At 42.9% G+C, this 21,358-nt stretch overlaps 1 protein-coding gene across 1 annotated transcript; it reads left to right on the forward strand.

Moving 5' to 3' along the window:
* Nucleotides 1-1,170: 1,170 nt before the first annotated feature.
* sipa1 (signal-induced proliferation-associated 1) lies at nt 1,171-15,152 on the forward strand (the record flags this gene model as incomplete). The annotated part of the gene is made up of 16 exons (XM_079237884.1): nt 1,171-2,278; nt 2,555-2,679; nt 2,776-2,964; nt 3,549-3,723; nt 4,048-4,151; nt 5,237-5,394; nt 5,838-6,444; nt 6,530-6,804; nt 7,573-7,684; nt 7,742-8,091; nt 9,126-9,252; nt 9,361-9,484; nt 11,619-11,717; nt 12,526-12,592; nt 13,635-13,713; nt 15,009-15,152. 16 exons carry the CDS (start codon nt 1,171-1,173, stop codon nt 15,150-15,152), a joined length of 3,843 nt encoding a protein of 1,280 aa, XP_079094010.1.
* Between the last annotated feature and the right edge of the window lie 6,206 nt (nt 15,153-21,358).

A 21,358-nucleotide genomic window follows, 5' to 3' on the forward strand; every position in this document is an offset into this window, starting at 1 on the left:
AATTATGACTAAAACTGGCTGATTTGTACCTGAATCAAAACTCACTTTGTTGGTAAGTTGCAGGCAAAACTTAAAACATTGAATTGTTTAAGGACTTAAAAAAAAAGGGAAGCACATTGCTTCATACTCTGCAAACTCTTTGTGAAAATATTAACAGCTGATCCAATATACTATATCAGTAGTTCTTTACAGTGTGTCTGTTGTTGTTGTTCTCTATATATTCTTTTATGTGCTGGTGTAGGAGTGAACTGTTTGTGTGTGAACGTATGTGAAGGTGGGAGACAGCTTACACGTACTTTTCATATGTTGGCAGAGTGAGTCAGGAAGGCCTCCTCCCCTTTGTTAGTACTGTCTATTGTGAGCGCGTGCAGGCTGGATGTGGTGCGCATTAAGTCTGCTATGGAACTATTTAGGGAACTTTTGGAACGGAAAGTGTCTAAAGGAAAGAATAATAATGAAAGAGAACAGAGGAACAAGGCATTACTCAACAATAAAAGACGTCAGACCTGCTTGCTGCTTTATTGTAGAAATTCAATACTTGTTAATCAAAGCCTTTCTTCTCAACAAAACGTTTGTGTACTCACTGACAAGCTGCTATGGGCTGAACATAAATCTGTCGATTAAGATATTACCAGTGTGGGTAAATGATGAGATTAAAAAATACATTTCTTTCTCTTTTTTTGTCTGCAGGTGGCCAGTGGATCTGACCAAAAGGGAAGCAGCAGGCACTGATCAGTGCAGACGAATGGATGCCATGTTGGAAAGGTTGATAGAGCCTCTGCTACAAAGAGGACTCGGGCTCCAGTGAGGATCCTCTCATCCTTATTCTTATGGAACCCAACTGGAGCACCATCAAAACACACATCTGCACACCTGGATGGACCCCTGCAACCAGACACAGCTGAATATTCTCCTCAATCTTCTTCATTTACACTTCAGAACTCGTTGACTTGAGATAAAGTGTGGCACCTCACAGGTTGAGAAGATTCAACCATCCTACCAAGTGCTGTGAATGAGGACTATATTTGTTGCTTTTTCATCTCCGCGCGCAGTGCTCCCGTCTCACACCAGCACCATAGAGACCAGGACAGGCGTTTTACTGGGAAAGCAGACAGCTCTGGACCAAAGTGGAGATACGATTGTTGGACTGGAGTCGTTTTTTCAGGCACCATGCAGTCAGATGACCTCTTCATCCGCAAGTTTCGCCGTCAGAACATGCGGCCGCCTATTGCCACCGTCAACTTTGACCCCAACCGGGAAGCAGGTCTAGTGGAGTGGCCGCCAAGGAGGGAGGCTGATGGAGCCGAGGATGACAGCCTCACTCCGAGCCGCGTGGGCCTGACGCTGAGGTCGGTGGGACGCGGCCACATCATGCAGAGGAGTAACAGCGATGTAACCTTAGGAGACTTGGACTCCTCCGGGAAGGCAGGGGGGAAAGCCGCTCGGGTGGTTGGTGAGAAGGTGGGTGCGGGGGCTCAGGGTGATGGGGGTATGCTAATACACAGGGAATACGGCAGCCTGTCTTCCCTGGAGAGACAGACTCGGGCACAGGAGCTAAATGCAGACGACCAGGGGCCCCTGAGTCCAAATGCCCTACGCTTCAAAGACCCTTTCCTGCTTTTGGGCCTGCAGGGAAACCCTCCAGAGCCTGATGGATTCTTTCGGGGTCTGTCTGTTTCCACAGGGGACTCCCCAAAACCTGCCAAGCCGCCGAAGCCTGAAGGTCTCAGTAAGAAGACCAAACCCTCTCAGATCCCTCAACCAGGTCCATATGACAACATTGGGGGCGGAGCCTGGGTGAGGAACTTTGCCCACTACGATGTCCAGAGCATCCTGTTCGACCTCACCGAGGCGGCCACAAACAGAGACAGCATCGGGCGGAAAAAGAATATCACCTCAGGGGCTTCAGCCGCCTCCCAACTGCGCCCCCTCTCCCAAGCCACCCCGTCCTCCCCTGCACAGGGCGGGGGAGGCAACGGGGTGAATGCAGATGACCCCGAGCAGTCGCTGCTGCTGGACGAAGGGGATGGCAACGATAACGAGCTCCTCCTGAGCTGCCCCCACTTCCGCAACGAGACGGGGGGAGAAGAGCAGGTGGGCCTCGGCCGATCTCAGGGGAGGCGGGGACTCTGGTCAAGCCTGCGAAACCCCAACGATGCGGTGTCGGTCCTGGAGGAGCCCCGAGAGAGTCACGTTCAACAGCAGGGCAAGAGCAACTACTTTATAGAGCATGCAGATCTGGGAGCCCATTACTACCGCAAATATTTCTACATGAAAGGTACGTGTAATGAAACTTCTCATCTTATCATTTATGGACTGTCTAAAAATAATTAAAGAGGATGGGGTTGGGTCGTGTTAAGGTGGAGGGTATGAAATAAAAAAGAATAATACAAAAATAATATATTCACTCTTGGGAGGTTCTGGCAATTTTTTTTAATAAAATACAAGATTCAGTCCCACTCTACATCATTATAATTGTCATACAATTCTCTTTGAGTGTCATATTTTCACCCCAATGCTGTCACAGTTGAATTTGACTGTATTGTCATCGCAGAACACCAGAATTTCTTCGGCATGGACGACCGCCTCGGCCCAGTGGCCATCAGTTTCCGTCGAGAGGAGAAAGACGGATCCAGCGGAGCTCAGTACAATTACAGAATCATCTTTCGCACCACTGAGGTAAACCGGCGCTCTTCAATCCTCAAAGCTCTCCTCAATTTCAGTGCATGTGAAATTGGTTTGCCTGGATGTGATGACTGTGACTCGTCTCCCCAGATGAAGACACTGCGAGGTTCCATCTTGGAGGAGTCCGTGCCTTCTGCCGCTCGTCACACGACCCCTCGAGGCTTGTCTCCCAAGAGGCTGCTGGAGTTCATCATGCCTGAACTGAACCTGCACTGCCTTCGCTTGGCTTCAAACTCCCCCAAGGTCAGGGACACCCTGCTGAAGCTGGACGAACAGGGGGTGAGTAAGGCAACTTCTGCTGACACCAAAGACTGCCGGAGAGAAAGCTTTTCAGGCCATGGGGTAGTGACCAATAGCAGCAAAGAGCTCTTTTTCAAAAGTCAAACGCAAACATGTTTTGTTATAATGTTGACGTCCTGAAGTCTACAGTGATCAATCAGGGTCTTTTAGATGTGAACGTGCACTTATTATATCTGTTCATTCTTCTCTCATCTTCCTCTGCCACCATGGTGACTGTTCACTCATCATGTAGGAGTATTTTGCTTGGTGCTACTTTTTGATGTCAAACAGGTTGTGCACTATATATAAAAAGGTCTCGATAAAGGGCTTTACTTCTTCAGCCTGCATTGTTTTACACTGTGCCATTTTAGTAAGAGAAACTGCCCTTTTCTTTTGTCTGGTTTTCTTTTCTAATATCCCAAATGATGGAAAAGCAAATCTCGGTCGAGAAACTGTAACCAAAAAGATCTTAGATAATTTTCTGCTGATCGCTTAAACATTTGAGCCCCATCAAATTAATTGAAACTTTATTTTGCAGAAACTGCAGACATATAAACACTGTGCTTCTCTGTCTTCTAATCTAGCTGAATTTCCAGCGAAAGGTTGGGGTGATGTACTGCCGGGCCGGGCAAAGCTCAGAGGAAGACATGTACAACAACGAGAGCTCGGGCCCGGCGTTCGAAGAGTTCCTGGATCTGCTCGGGGAGCGTGTACGGCTGAAGGGCTGGGAGAAGTACAGAGCCCAGCTGGACAACAAGAGTGAGCTGGAAAAATGCGCATCACGCCGGCATCTACTGGCTGTATCTCACCTTGTCGCAGGACCATTATCCGAAGGGCATCAGTGCACCACTGAAAGCCGAAGATAACTCCTATCTAGCCGCATGAAATCTGAGTAATCCCTGCAAAACAGCATAGTCACTGCTGATTATCTCAGAGCTGTTTTCCCCTCAGTGAGCGGCAGAGAACAGCGAATGAGACAGATTTCACCCCGACTGTGACAATTTGAGTCTAGTCTTTCATTCTGAATCCCTATCTGTCTTTCTCCTCGTGTGATGTGTGTTTCTGTGTCTTTTGCTTGTGTAGCGGACTCAACTGGGACACACTCGCTCTACACGCGCTACCAGGACTATGAGATTATGTTTCACGTGTCTACGATGCTGCCTTACACAGCCAACAACACGCAACAGGTATATCCCATATATATTTCAGCAGAGATTTTATATGATTTCCTCCTCCTGCCTTTTGTGTTGCCAAACTATTTTTCCAAACCACGTTTTCACCGCTATTTGTAAAATACAATGGCATCAGTCTTGGTACAGCCTTCATTACCCGTCTCTGTTCAGACTTCATGCTTTTGTAAACGCTTTAGAAAAAGCTTATGTACTCCGCAACAAGCATGACATAACAATCCTGCCCCCAAGTGTCCACTCCCACCATGGAAATATTGACAGTTGCCTCTCAGGCAGGCTTCCTGTTCAGCAGACTGTCAGCTCTTTATATGAAGTTTATGGTTTAAGCTGTTTCCTGTCACTTACAAAGAGACTGGACATCGAGGTAGATTAAGAGTTTATATAAAACAAAACATGGTCATGACAAAGCCCTTAGATGCTGTCTGCTTTTTGGCTGCAACAGTTGGTGATGTATTAACATATTGATTAAGCATTTTTTTTTTTTTTATTGAGCTTCAGTTCTAGTTTTTATTTTAATTTTGTCAGAATATTTTTGTCATCAAAAAGCATATTTAATTAAACTTGAAGTTACAAAGTGTGTAAAATGAGTATTGAGTTGTGCTAACAACAACATCATAGGTACACAAGCTTATTTCAGAGAACATTTCAAATTCCTTATTGTATTATTTATTTTGCTTAGCCTTTAGTCAATTAACAGCAGTTTTTATCATTTTGTTTATTTGGATGCACATTAGTGTTTGCCTTTGAAACTACTCCCCCTGGGGTCTGAAAATCAAAGAAAATACATATAATCAACAAACGTGTACACTTATAATAATAATACAGCATCACCAGTGCATCAAAAAATAAAAGGACATGCAAGTGTATGTATGTATATACAATTGTATGTATATAAAACATTGAAAACAGAAACATTTAAATGGGTTGATAAGTAAAACATAATAATGATATTAATAATAACAATAATAATAATAGTAATAATAATATATAAAACATGGCAAACTGAGTAGTGATTTGTTCTTAGTTGACTAAAATGACTCGTGCCTGCGTCTCTAATAAATCTCTCTGTTTTGCCTCTCCAGTTGCTGAGGAAGCGACACATCGGTAACGACATTGTAACGATCGTGTTCCAGGAGCCAGGCGCCCTGCCCTTCACGCCAAAGGCCATCCGCTCCCATTTTCAACATGTCTTCATCATCATTCAGGTCCATGAGCCCTGCACCGACAACACCTATTACAGGTCTGAGCATACCTCTTGCACTATGTTGTAAATAAATACATCTCTTTTCACCCCTCAAAAAGAAGTTACCTCCTTTTACAGGCTGAAGTCTCTTGAGACAATAAACTCATGATCAGCCACTGGGCTGTATGTGTCATAGGAAGTACAGAACAAAAATAAGTTCTGGGCTCAAAACAAAATAGATCACAGACAATTTTACTGACCATGTAAAGATGGGTGTTTCTATGTGCACTATTACACATGTGTCTCATAAATCTTAGTCGTTATGGGGCATCTCAGGAGGAAACACAAATCTGTGCTCCACGGAAGCAGGTTCAGTGTCAATGTGTGTTATTCTGGAGAGCACTAGTCCACATTCAAGCTCTGAAAAACAAGACATAGAGACAAATGCTTCTTCTGCACTCTCTTACTCTAGCATTCCTGTTTTTCTCTCTCCCTCTCAGGGTGGCTGTAACACGCTCTAAAGACATGCCATTATTTGGTCCACTCTTCCCTAAGGGCGCTCGATTCCCCAGCTCTGCTGCCTTCAGAGACTTTCTCCTGGCGAAGGCCGTGAATGCTGAAAACGCCGCCGAAAAATCTGAGAAGTTCCGCTCCATGGCCACCCGCACGCGGCAGGAATACCTGAAGGACCTGGCTGAGAACTATGTGACCACCACACCGATCGATTCCTCCACCAAGTTCCCCTTGCTCTCTCTTGGTGGCAAGCGCAAAGACAAGCTGAAGGGCGCCAAAGGGGCCGAGCTGCACAGTGCGGGGGCGCTGGTGTGGGCTGTGATGGTCAACGGTGGAGATGATGGGGACTCTGGAGAACTCCGGCTCCCCTGTCTGCTCGGGGTGTCTGCTGAGTCGGTGGTGCTCATTGAGAGGTGCACGCGCAGGGTGGTGTTCAACTGCTCCTGTCGAGATGTCATCGGCTGGAAGGCAGTGACAGAGACTAAGGAGGGGGGGCCCTGCTTGGATATCTTCTACGAGCGCGGGGAGTCTGTGTCAATCAGTGTGATGGAGAGCCAGGCAGAGGATATACGAGAGGTGGTGCAGAGGCTAGAGGTGGGTGACTGTGTTTGGATTTTATATTTTGCAGTGGGTGACTTGTGTCTTTCTGATTCATTCGTCTTCTTCCGCTCATCTGCAGCTGGTGACGCGGGGCTGCGAGGCTCTTGAGGTCACCCCTTTGCGCGACGGCGTCGGACAGCCCGGCTTCCTGATGAACGAGGAGGGCTTTGTCACGGAGCTGCAGCGGTTCTGTTACGCTGAGAGCGGAGGCCTGCAGCTGTGGGCTCGCGTGGTGCGGCTGTGCGGCCACTCGCTGGTTCACCTGAGCCCCGAGGAGAGGACCAGGCTGCTCCGCACCGCGCACAAGATCCACATCACGGTCATCCCACCTGACGAGAACGGCAAGCCACGCAGGTGGGTGAAGCTGCAGATATGAGGAGAGGGAGAAAGAGAACGTGAAGACTAAGGGCACACAAGGGCAAACACAGGGCAAAACAAGGGCACTTATGGGTCAAGACACAGGGAGAGACTGGAGAAGGGGCTCATGGGTGTAAAGCGTGCTCCAGAAAGTGGATAGTAGTCCCAGGGAGGCAGTGAGAAAAAGGTTTGACAGCAAATTAGGAGGAGGGGGTCAGTGGGACAAGTCAGTTCAGGAAAACAAGAGAGGGGCCACTATGGGGTCATGGCTCACTCTGCTGTTGATGACAACCTGCCATCAGTGTCACACCAGCCAGCTAACAGCCAATCAATCCCTTTAATTATCTTTAATCACACTGGCAAAGGGCGTCCCACTGTTAACAGCACACTTTACATGCAGCTGAGGTCGGACATAGGGCAGAAACAGCTGTGGACAGAATTGTTCAAACAAATAAAACCAATATTAAAGTGGACACCTTTGCAGCTCTTAATTTGAGAGTTAATCCCACTGGTTTATTTATATTTAATTGCTGAAATGGTTGTTCTGAAATTGCCACAAAAGATGTCATATTTCTTGAGAGGAAGTAGGGCTCTGTGTTCCCAAAGGGATATAATAGGCAAATATGGCGCTCTTGTCCATGTCATCTTTGTTATTGGCTTCTAGATTACTTTCATGACTCAGCAGTGGGATGAGAGGCTGGCCGGAAAAGTGTGAATTGTGTGCGTGTCTTCTAACTCAGTATGTTGTGGTTTTATGCTCTGCAGAAGTTTCTCCGAGCTGTACCAGAAAGCCATCAATGATGCGGAGTGTAAACCCGGCGAGGATCAGTCTGGAGAGGCCTGGGTACTGGATGACAGGGAAGAAGAGGAAGAGGAGGACGACGACGACAACGACGAGGAGCAGCAGCAGCAGCAGGAGCAGCAGCAGCAACAGCAGGAGGAGGAGGAGGAGCAGCAGCAGCAGCAGCAGCAGGAGGATGAGGAGGAGGAGGAAGAGGTGAAGGAAGCAGAAGCAGATGAGGAAAAGCTGAAGGCGAGTGGGGTCAATGAAGCGGACATGACCGAGGTGCAGGTGGAGGCCAAAGAGGGCGAAGGACAGTCGTGTGATGAAGGGCAAAGTGAGACGAGTCATGGCTCGCTCCTCGCGCCGCACAGCTTACCTTTGTTACGGGCAACTTCTCTGCAGGACCAACCAGCCATTCAGAGCCAGGAGGGCAGCGGCTCGCAGCTCACACGCAGCTGCTCTTTGGAGAGACAGCCGACCTACAGGGATGCGTGTGATGGGTGAGTGTTACTAAAGATCATGTCGCTGTTCATTCAACCTCTCAAACCCTGAGTATGAGCGTTCTGGAGAGATTATATAGAGATATAAATAACAAGAAATGCTACTTTGAGAGATATTTCTAGTAAACTGGGAGACCGTCAGGTGAAAAGGATCTTAAATCATCCAGCATGGCGGAAAATATCCTCAAACTGAAGCTGACTCATCACAATGTAATCTCAGAGTCATAGTGCATCACATTTCCTGCAAAGGGTACGGTGAAAGGACACCACGCAATGTGTCACTGCTTCGCTGAACCGTGGTAACGTAATGAAAAGGGTTTAAATTATGTTTCACATTAGAAAATTCACATCGATGTTCTTTTTTCACGGTTGTGCGGTAGAGCTTCAGCTCTTCAGTTGGAAAACATTAAAATGACAATAGATTTTTGATTTTAAGAAATCAAGTTAAGTTGAGAAGTCATGTAAATAACATCAAAAAAGCCCACTTTTCCCACGTTTCCATTAAACAATCACTTTTACCATGGTCCGCACTGTATCCTTCTCTGACAGTCACACAAATGTTTGCCAAGTATTAAGCTCCAAGGAGAGAGAAAAACACCTATGTACAAGCAGAAAGACGTGTGTGTCTGCCAGATACATTATTTTAAGCACACTGTGGGTTTCACCCTGAGATCTCCAAAAAGCTATAACAGCTTGAAATTGTGCATGAAAAAAATATTCATGAGGATAATATTAAACTCTGCTGCTCACCAAAATGAGTTTGACTGCGTTTCATTTTCACGCAACGCAGAACTGAATCATTTGACCGAAACCGCATCAGAGATGATATTTTTGAGAGATGATTTTGTGAGTGCAGGATAGCAAACATCAATCAGGCCTAAATCTAAGCTGTCCTGGAGATTGCTTGTCGAAGTGCTCTAGTTTCTGTTTTTTTGACCTCTTGATCGGATAAAAAAAAATGTCACAAGGCATCAACAACAGATTGGCTTTGTGTTTCCCCCCACCATCACATTTCTCCCTCTCGGTCTGAACAGGCACGTGTACGACAACGTGGGGCTGAAGGGGGAATGCCACATCTATGACAACGTAGGCCAGCTGAGGGACGCCACACCTGATCTGATCCTGACTGTCAAACCCAAGGTTCCCCTGGAGGACGAGCAGGTGACAGACTGAGACGAGAGGACGTCTGAGTGGTTTCTCTGGCCAGCAGTGCCCATGCGCTCTCTGACAATGTTGTTTCCCCTCTATCTCTATCTCTTATGTCTTCAGTTCATGGCCGCTGAGTTGGGTGATGACAAAGCTTCAGTGAGTGACTCGTCTTCCCGGTTGTCATGTTTAGACCGAGCTGAAAGAAATTCACGAGCCCTAAGTCTTCACAACTCCATCACCAAGAGTAAGTACTTCCCTATTGCTGCTGATTTTATGTACACAGTGTATACACTCACCTAAAGGATTATTAGGAACACCTGTTCAATTTCTCATTAATGCAATTATCTAATCAACCAATCACATGGCAGTTGCTTCAATGCATTTAGGGGTGTGGTCCTGGTCAAGACAATCTCCTGAACTCCAAACTGAATGTCAGAATGGGAAAGAAAGGTGATTTAAGCAATTTTGAGCGTGGCATGGTTGTTGGTGCCAGACGGGCCGGTCTGAGTATTTCACAATCTGCTCAGTTACTGGGATTTTCACACACAACCATTTCTAGGGTTTACAAAGAATGGTGTGAAAAGGGAAAAACATCCAGTATGCGGCAGTCCTGTGGTCGAAAATGCCTTGTTGATGCTAGAGGTCAGAGGAGAATGGGCCGACTGATTCAAGCTGATAGAAGAGCAACTTTGACTGAAATAACCACTCGTTACAACCGAGGTATGCAGCAAAGCATTTGTGAAGCCACGACACGCACAACCTTGAAGCGGATGAGCTAGAACAGCAGAAGACCCCATGGTGTGGGGGATGTTTTCTTGGCACACTTTAGGCCCCTTAGTGCCAATTGGGCATCGTTTAAATGCCACGGCCTACCTGAGCATTGTTTCTGACCATGTCCATCCCTTTATGGCCACCATGTACCCATGCTCTGATGGCTACTTCCAGCAGGATAATGCACCATGTGACAAAGCTTGAATCATTTCTAATTAGTTTCTTGAACATGACAATGAGTTCACTGTACTAAAATGGCCCCCACAGTCACCAGATCTCAACCCAATAGAGCATCTTTGGGATGTGGTGGAACGGGAGCTTCGTGCCCTGGATGTGCATCCCACAAATCTCCATCAACTGCAAGATGCTATCCTATCAATATGGGCCAACATTTCTAAAGAATGCTTTCAGCACCTTGTTGAATCAATGCCACGTAGAATTAAGGCAGTTCTGAAGGCAAAAGGGGGTCAAACACAGTATTAGTATGGTGTTCCTAATAATCCTTTAGGTGAGTGTATATGTATGTGTAGTAATATTATATTCATAATATATTTCTATATTTATAATAACTTAAATATTAAAATGACAGCATGTTAAATAAAACATGTTATGTGTGTAAATTAATTACGAGACAAAGAGCACAAAGAGATATTATGACCCTGATCATGGACTTAAAACAAAGCTCCATTCTCAGACACAACAGCTGACATGAATGCTCAAATGATGCCAAAATGGAACAATTACACATGTTTGCAAATCATCTCTGCCCGATTTAAGCCTCAAAGTCCTTTTTTCCTGATTTTTTTTTTTCTGCCCTAAACCCCTCTCTTCATTATCCTCCCGCTGCTCCCCACTGCATCCCCTTTGTCCCTCCTCTTTCATCCATGCTGCCCCCTATCCCGCTAATCTAATATCACCCCTGCTCCGCTGCCACCCCCTGCCATGGCTGGGATAAAAGGGGGACAGATGGGTAGTGGGAGGGGTGGAGTTTTAGGCAGCCCTAAATCAAGGAGCCCCTCTTACGCCATCTGCTCTGCCTCCGCTGAGACTATGAGACTCATCATTTATCTGCCATAAGAGCACACTTGCTCATCCTCTCATCTGATTCTTCTGATTTTTGCGGGGGCGGTCTCTGAAGACTCTGATTGTTTCACATCACGTTCTTTCACAGGGAGTCTGTTCAAGTGAATGACAACTTTTAAACAGAAAGATACAATTCAAGGACTTAATAGACCGTACAAAATTAACTATTTTAGCATTTTAAATGTCTTTTTTTTTGTCAACATTTTTTTTATTAAATTAATTTACCCAAATGTTGTCATTCAAATTCAATTTAGGTCATTATCTTGTATGAAATTATCTTGAATGCCGCCTTGAATTGAATCTTAACTGATGTCAAAATATCTTACAAAGTCAGGAACATAATTCAGTGAAACCTGCAGGCACACTAGATACAGTACAATACATCATACCATTTCCTCCCTCTGCCCCTGCAGCATTAACACAGCAGTGCCCCCCAATGGTGGCTCTTTGTTACTGTAGAGCTCAAAAGTCTGCTGTTCTTCTGCCTGTACAAAAGCAAGTTAAATCTTAAATCTTTCTCTCAGTTCTCTCAGAGACGACAGAGTCCACTGAAGAGGAGTGGCAGTCCATCGCTGACTTGGCCACGGCCTGCCGCAGCATCCTGGAGGCTTTGTCACGAGAAGGTGAGAAACTAATAGGTGACTTATGCACACCTCACTTACTGTAAATGTAAAACACAAAAACAAGCTGTCCTAGCCGTTAGCACCATCTCAAATACCAAGAGGAAAAGTTTCTCTATGTTTTAAATCTCAACATTCAAGTTAGACTCTAAATGTTTGTATAAATGTAACTGTAATGCCCTCTGATGCACTGGCAAATAATTACATGACCAAACACACTATAGGTTTGGTCTGGGGCCGTTTACTAATGGTTTGGGGCCCTTTGTTCCAGATAAGTGAAAGCGTAATGATACAGCATGCAGGGATGTTTTAGACAACAGTTTGTGCTTCCGGCTGTGTGGCTAAAGACTGGGAAACGGTCCTTACGTGTTTCAACCTGACGATGCACCTGTGAGGTCCATATGGAAATTTGTTTTCTGAGTTTCGTGTGGAAGTGCTCGACTGGCTGGCACCTCAACCCCACCCAACACGTTTGGGATGAACTGAAAAGACGAAGGCCTTTCAGTTCATCCTGGTTTTATTCACCTGGTTCCAAAATCTAGTAGAAAGTCTTCCCTGCGTGTTGGTTTTGGAGTGAGATGTTCACTAATCACTTATGGGTGTTGTGTCCATGTTTCCACATACCTTTGGCCAAAAAAAAAACAACAACATATGAGTGCAATGGATCTGCACTCTATGAAGATAAGTGTATGAAAGACAGTATGTTCTATTCCGAGAGAAAGTGAACATCCCCTGTCTTTGGATGCCGTTTCATCATGGTTTATATGCTTATTGTTAATTCTAATAATGTGGATAATGTTCATTACCACAGACCATAAAGCCGGAGACCCCTCCCAAGCTGACCAGACAGACGGCAAGCTGAGAGACTTCAAGGAGAGGTGGGTTGCTATACAGTACACACAGGGTGAAGCAGACAATTCAATGTCTCTGTAGTTACTCTCTTGGTTTTCTTTTTTTGTCAGGATCATTGCACACATCCCTTTTCACCGGCTCGACTTCTTTATTCTCTCTCAATTATTTACACTTTAACGGCAACATCCAACTGTTTGAGTCACTGCGATGGTTTCGCTCCCCCATAAAGAGAGCTCTCTTGCTGACTCAGTGATGCAGTTATGCGCATGCAGACACAGATGCACACACACAGCTTGTCTGACTCACTGTCATTGTCATCTTTCTGTAAAACTCCCACTCTGATCCATTTTATTTTTTCCACCTTATTTTAGTCCTCCATGCTGTGTTTGAACATACAAAGTCCAAAACTGTTGGCCTAAAGCAAAACAGAAAATGTGTCAATAAAAAATAAAAAACACCAATGTGAAGCTTTTCTTCAAAGGACGTCTTTACAAACGTCCCCACATACTGTGGAGGTCAGTATTGACTATTTCACCTTTAATTTGGCTCCAACGAGCAGGTACATTTGTTTTAAAAGACACTCACAAAGAATAATCCATATCATATATAGTGAACCTCAACTTGCAAATTGTAACAATTATCACACCATGTGGAATATTTCTACTGTTCACATCACCAGATGCATTTGTTATATATAACTGCCATCAGACGAAACGCATCATGGGGTGACTTCTCTCACTGAAACCGGGTCTGCTTGTCAACCTAGCAATTACTGCCAAATGATCTCTGAGTATTTCAGGTTCAAAGGCAGCAGGGACGACGTCTCGAGCTCGGTGGCTGCCGCAGTGAAAGTCAGGACCAATCACGCAAAGTGAAATGTTCACTTGCTGAATGAGAGAGAACTTTTTCTTACAAAAGGAATACAAGAAAGACCTTTCTATAAAATACAACAGTGAAGACATGTATTGTGTACATCTGTCATTTGGGAAAACAATTAATTTTGACTTTCTCTGATAACAAATAATGTAATTGATTTTGAGAAAGTGTCGCTGCCTCTCTCTGTTGCAGTGACTCTCCAGGCCACCTAGAAGAGAAGGTGTCGCAGCTGGAGTCCATGCTGAAGAGGCTGCAGGATGACCTGCAAAAGGTGCTTTGACTTTCATGAACGTTTTTCTCTGTTATAACATTTTCAGTGAGCTCCATGGGAGAGTCAGCAGGTAGGAAAAAGTATTGAAATTGTTCAGCTTCTGTCCCTGGTGCGAGATTATTTGTATCTTCTGATGCAGGCGTTTATTTACTTTCCATTTCAATCCCAGCTGGCTCACTGTGGATGCATTAAATACAGAAACACTCAAAAAGCATTTATGTACTCCTAATGTTGTACAGCAACATTTCAGATTTGTAAATCCCCCGATACCATACTTACAAAAATGTAAAAATGTATGTCAGACAACTCCTGTTATCAATATTTTCTTGTACGTTTCTGCTAATGCATATATTTAGATGTCAACGTATACTGAATGTGATGAACTTCTTCTTATTAATCTCGACCTCAGAAACAGCCGCTTGACAAAAAACAATTCTCAACACAAAGTCCACTTGTGTTTCCAGAGCTTTCAACCACATCTTATGGCCTTCCTCAACGGATGGAGTCAGTCAGCAGCTGACAAGTGGACCTTGTATTGAGAATCTTTGGTCAATAGTGACACACAGTGTCTCTGTGTGTAAACATATTAAATAAATATACCATTTAGTCTATGGACTCTCAAGACTAATGATAAAATACCATGTAGTGTTCAAACAATAAATAACTAATAATTATTATATTAACAGATAATTAAACTGATTAATATAACTGATTCATTGTCTGTCTTATCTGAAGCAAAAATGAAACATTCTTGGTTCCAGCTTCTAAAATGTGAAAGTTGCCTGCTTTTATCTATTTTATAGAAACAGTAAATAGACTATATTTTGGTTTTGAACTGTTGGTCAGACAAACAGAGAATTTAAAGCTGTCACCTTGGGCTCTGGGCATTTCTCACTGTTTGTTTTATATTTTATTTGTCAAACAATTATTTTTAAAATAATTGTCAGATCATTCAATCATGAAAATAATCATTAATTGCGGCTGTTTTCCACCAATTATAGGTGATTAGTTGCTTACTCAGTCTGACCAGCATGCCTCAAAGCACTGAGACTTCAGACTATAATTTGAGTCTGAACTAGGATTTTCTGTCAATCAGTTCAGTGGATTGTTTCTTTTTCCCCACTGCAGCGTGATGTGCTTCTCTACACTGTTTGTGTTGTTTTATTTCAAGCTCTGTGTTTATGTGTGCCCACTAGTTTCCTTAAAGCCACCGCTGTACCTGTCGCTCCCCTCCCGTTCCTGCCACAGCGATCTGAGCGACGGCTTTTGTTTTGTTGTGTGCCGATGTCTTTCAGGAGAAGGAGGACAAGGCGGTGCTGCAGGCCGAGGTGCAGAGCCTCCGGCAGAACAACCAGCGGCTGCAGGAGGAGTCGCAGAGCACAGTGGCTCGCCTCATCAAAGTCACCGAGCTGCTGTGCAACGTCAACAAGCCCTGTTAGCTTCACCCCTGCACGCACAAACACACAAATCAGCCGCAAGATGCAACTCGTACAACGTGCTTGTACGCTCAGTAGACAGATTTTGTTCGTATATATTCGCAAAGGCAGACACACGCATCCCGTTCAATCTGTGTGTAACGGCAGTCTCAATACTAAATCCTGGACATGCCTTTTATTGAGGGAGTATGCAAATCAACCCATCAAAAAGAAAAAAATGACATTTCCAACATCCCATGACCTTCATAGACTGACCAATGTGCAGCTCTCAGGCTGCTGCGTTGGTGTGCGATGCGAGAGTGCTTCTCTTGGTGTATATGATACAGTATGTGCGTGGATGTGTGCCGCACGTGTGCGTGCGTGTGTGTATGTGTGCATCTCTTACTGTACCTTGCTTCAAATACTTGACAAGCTGGGCTAAATAGCACTTGCATAAAAAGTGGCAATTAAGAGAGACACTGTATAGCATGTTTGGTGGTGTCTTATCTGAAATGACCAAAAGTGTGTATATATACTGTATCACCAATAATATATGTGAACAGTAGTATTGCTATCCTCTCTGTCAGATGTGTAGTTGCAATGAGTGTGGTTCTGCCCGGCGCTGATGGTATGGAAGGCCTTGAAACAAAACACGACAAGAAAAAAAGGGAACATGACAATGACAAGCCTGTAGGCAGCCTTGTACTTCAAAAGATGTAATGATGCCAACTGACTGGCCTCGGAGCGAGGCCTGTTACGCAAGGACATGAATCTCTAACCCCGCTTCACTTCTCAGTAGTACTGTATTTAAGAAACTGGAGTTTTTAGGGAGACATGATTTTTAAAACCCCATACATAAAAGGGATGTAACCTGGAAATGTCATTTAAAAAAAAGGAGCTGCGCATGGTTGTTCCTCCTGGAAGTTAGTTTAAAACAGTATAAAAGGGATACTGAAAAGGGTTTTACGCCTCCTGAAAACGCGGACAATGCCAGGAACAGAACTGCTTCAGCTTCCTTCCATGATTGCCTGTAGCTGTTTTCTTCTAGCCTCACTATTGTAGCAGCCATACTGTAGAAGATCTCCTACTGGCCTGAACCACAAAATGCCAAAAGGCAGCTTTTTCTTTCAGCTGGCAAAATAGCTTTAGGTGTCAGAATAAAACACCTTGAACTAATAGTAAAATACAAGATATTGTATTTAAATATGTTTTGTGTTTGGCGGATGTCTACAGTGACTATTTTGGGTAATTGTTTAGTATGGCTTATGAGTGGTGTAGCGGGAAGGACACTTGGTGAAATCTTACCATTCCACCCTGATGTGTGTTTGTATGTGTTTCTGTGTTGTTCTTGCACTTTTCTTTTTGTAAAATCAGCACTGGACAGGGCACATAGTGTACCTTATTTAGCCCAGGTTATGTCTCGCGCAACACAAGAAGCTGGATAAGATCTCATCCCCCCCCGACACCACCTTTACCTCACCTTTCTGTGTCCACTGCTGTTGGCGCCAATAACAGTAACGTGTGTTCAGAGGAGTCGGACTGCTTCTCCTCAGTGCCAACGAAAAAGCGCAGGCAGCTCTCCTGAATCCCACTGAAATCAAACAGAACTGACCACAAACTAATCTCCCACTATGAACTCTATACTCTGACAAAAAGGGATGCCAAACGTTCGTCAGTCACTCCGACTCTTGTTTCTTGTACAAACTTCCTCTTGTAATTTTATTTTAGAGTCACTGTGAATACCTGGTACCAGCATATTAAGATACAATATATACAGATTAAATTATGAATCTAAACTTTATCAGTATGTGAAGATACTGTATGTACAGCTGAACCGTTCCATGTTACTTAGTGCATTGGGTTGTGTATGCCCTCCTTTTTGCAGGATGATTATGCAGAGAAGTGTTATTCATGACCATGCAGAGAATTGTTAATCATGACCATGCAGAGAAGTGTTAATCATGACCATGCAGGCGTCCTGGTTCATCTCCTGTACATGCTGAAGCCTCGTGACTGAACAGGGAGGTGTGAGAAGACCTGTTTTACTGTGTCTTGTATAGTTATTTAGATTGTAGGAGGTTGGTCAAGCATGAGAATGTGCCAAGCAACTTCCAAGCCCCCCTCTGTTTGTGTGTATGTATAAAAATGTAACTTATTAATCATGCAAATGTGGATTTTCTTGTAGCTGTTTTAACTGGACGGAAGTCTTGAGGGAAAAATGTGAAATAGGGCAGAAAGGAAAGGTGGGCTTGGTTATACATTTTAAGTTTTTTTTGTAGAAAACCATCAACCATGACATGACAAAATACTATCTGCTAAATGTGACGATGGTTCTTGTTATCATTCTGATGTTGAGCTATTTCAGCTCTAGCTCTTGAATATAATAAGGTCTTAAAACACCATTAGGTACGCCTTAATGAGTGAAACGCTTCTTTTTGAATGGGTGTTCAAACTGGTCATACTGGTGTTATCTGAAGGCTTATTCCTCTGACTTTGTGCCTACCAGAAAATGTAATGTATGCTTACCCTGCTTAGTGACCTCATTTCTTTGTCTTTGGTTGCACTTACTGAGGGTTTTTTCGTGGCAGATGAAGGATTTCCTAAGAGACCATCACAACATCTGGTCTTTCATCCGCTGTGCGAGGAAAAGTCATTGAGTAACAACTGATCTGAAAGAACAGATGATGATTATGATGATGATAACAATAATAATAATAATAGATGGGTATTGCTGGTCTGAAGAATCTCTAAGGCTCAGTGAGTACCACTGATGGTTCAAAGAAGCAAACTGATAAATATATGATTTTTAAAAGCAAATTAAAAGGACAAAAGTGCTGAAATGACCCATGTTGCATTGAAATCAAGTTTAAGTTGATATGAATGTGTGGAATGGCGTATGCTTCCTCTAAAGGATGATTATTTTGGTATTTAAATATTGAAAAAAATAAATTGTCTCAGAAAAACGAAGTATTGGGAAAAAATAAGAAATCTGATTATGGCTGACTTGATGCAGATGTTTTGTCGACAGTGACTTTGAGATATTTGTGTGTAGTTGCTTTTAAGAATGATGGTGGGAGGTGTTTCTGGTTTTGGTTTGTGTGAGATAAACAACTACTTTTAAATATTTTTATTTTCTCACCAACATAGACAGGGGAGAAAGATCACTGATAAAAACTACAAGTTAATTGGTTGAATTGGTGTTTGGAGAAAACCAAACAAGATGTAAATGTAAGAATTTAGCTACCATTTGCTCACTCTACACTATTTACTTTTCAACAAAAAAAAACAATGAAAAGGAAAAATAAAGTTATTAGTATTATTTGGTCTATTGATTTGCATGATTGAAATGCTGTCTTTAGAAATGTTAATATATTGTGAATGTATGGTGTTCACGGAACATACACTCACGTAGGAATCGTGGTTCTCTACCTGCAGGGTTTCAGTCATACCAGCTGGGTATTTGCAGTAATGTTCCAGGTGTAAATCAATCCCACAGTTGAAATGAAACCCAGCAGCTTAGAGAAGAAGGATTAAAAAACACTCATCTCTTTACAAACTGCTTCATGTTCTAAATCTTTGTAGTTGTTGGACGGTACACGAAAAATATCAAAATTGTCTGTAGCTTAACCCAGCTCATTAGACAATAATATCTATCTGCCTTTGAAGACATTTTAACGTCTTTAAGACGTCAAATTAATTGAGATTAATCACAGTTGAGAAAAAAATAATTTAATCTCAACCTTCTGATTTAAATGTAATTGCATTGTCATCAAGGCTAAACAGTGTCAGCAAGATGCTGAGGATTCTTAATGTTATTCTCCAGGTGCGCTGTATATACAGTACATGTGTCGATGTTAAATCGGTTCAGCCGTATAGAACTGAACATCATCACAACCTTTAACAGATCCGAGATACAGACAGTTTTACTTCCTGTTGCTGAGCATGCAAAGTGCGTTGCCGAGCTCTGTCCCTAACCCTTCAAAAACCTTCACCAGAATAGCTGTTAAGTAGCACAGCTTTGTTTGTCGGAGTATTCTCTGTTTAACATCCGACAGGAAACTGAAAAATGCTGACAGCGTATAAACAATAGGGCCTCTTCTGTTTAATCTGGTTCACGTTTTGGAATGATTACACTGTATTCACACATATTCACACCACACCACCAGCTTCTACCAACTCTTAACTGTAATACAATCATTATGCTCATTTAAATACTGCATTTTTGATTGAGATAGAAGAATAAAACCAGCCTGCATCACATAAACGCATACTGAGATTTAGAGTGTATAGTTTAAAACCAGTTTAAATCCTGGTTGGATGCACATTCCCATCTCCCTGACTTGATCCAGCATGAGGTAAGACAAAAACACTTTCCATAGCTCGATCCATGATTCTAATACAGCACGACAACATCATACAAACATTCGCCAGGACTCGGTTCTCTGGACGGCTTTCCTAAACACCAGCCGCAGAAAAACACTTCATCTTCCCTGCCCTGACAGCAGGAGGAGAGCTGACGACAACAATGCACCGGCCTATGTCTTTATTTGGGGTTGGAGCGCAGGACGGAGTCTTCACTGGGAGCCGTGTGTCACACACAGCTGAAGGGCTTAACACCAATTTGACTCATCCGTGTTCTGTAAATACAGAGGCCATGTGTTGGTGTGTGTGTTTAGACTCCTGGTTCAAAGGGTGTATATAATATTTTAAATGGCCAGGCCAATGTTGCCCCATACAACAAGTAGATGAGGCCTAATATGCGTCTGCCTGAAGCGTCACTGCTTTAAATGTACTACACAGTTTTGATACAAGTCAGATTAAATAGCTTTTATCAATGCTACGCATCTACAGATACAAACAACTGATAAATGTTTGATCTAAGAGCTCTCCTAATGTTTACAAATACATCCAATAGTTCAGTGTCCAGACTAACATGGAATTAAATTAGCTATTCAAAACATTTAATAGACTGAACTGGAACATTAAAAAAGACTAAACCTCTTAATGTTCTGTCCTTGAAATTGTTGCACTCCAATGCAACAAACTAATGTTCATGTTTGATGCATTTCTGTGAAGAAAAAAAGTTAGGTAAAGCATGCAATCTGTTAATAAGTGATGCACCTCATATAACACACCATGTGTGTAAGTCAATGATAAACGTCCTGTACTCTTGTCATAAATCAGTTAAACATTAAAGAATGGAAAAACACCAGGACACTGTAGACTTACTGACGTTGAATGAGGCTACTTTCACTTTTTTATGTCATTTTACTGAAGTTAAGGTCTTTTTAACGACCGTATATTTTAAAAGGAGACATTAACCAGACTACTTCTATTGTACTTCTTTCGTACATGCACTTTTATACAAAAAGGTTTGTGTACTTTTTTTCTACTTTCTGGGAATCTGGCTGGGTGGATTATTAGCAGACAGCGCTGCAGCAGTGTTTCTTAATCTTCACCCGGTTTCTGGAAGGTCTCCATGTGACAAGCAGTCTGTGTTTCCCAAAACAGCCACCAGGGCAGTCCCCTTACTTTTAGCATTCTTATTTAGTAATAATTCAAGAGCTGGAGATGAAGAAAGAAGACAAGGAAAGGGATAAACTAAGAGAAACCCCATTGTGTACCATTGAGTATTGGTGGCAAAACTATACCTTTCATATTGTCTTTTTTTCTGACCTCTCGGACCATCTCAACATAAACAAAAGCCCTGAGTCTTACTGTCTTATGTGCTTCCTATGGGTATTACTTCATCACTTCATCCCCCTTTCCCATGCCTATGTATATGTGTATATATATGTATATGTGTATATATGTATATATATATATACATATATATATATATATGTATATATATATATATATGTATATATATATGTATATATATATATATATGTATATATATATACATATATATGTATATATATGTATATATATACATATATATGTATATATATATACATATATATATATATATATATATACATATATATACATATATATATGTATATATATACCACCTTATATCAGGCTATCGAGAAAGCCTTGGGCCAGCTGCTCTGTCAGTTGTAAAGCTAGTGAATCAGTCAGACTAAATGCTCAGCATGGTGTTCCGCTGATCGACAGTTGGTGGCGGTAGTACGCAAAGAAAGCGGAGCACTGCCTCCATAGAGGCAGAGAAGAAGAAAACTGTTTTTTTTTTTTTTTTTTTTAACTTCTTCCCAAATGTTTTA

This window comes from Taurulus bubalis, assembly GCF_910589615.1.
Source record: "Taurulus bubalis genome assembly, chromosome: 2".
NCBI classification, from domain to species: Eukaryota; Metazoa; Chordata; class Actinopteri; order Perciformes; family Cottidae; genus Taurulus; species Taurulus bubalis.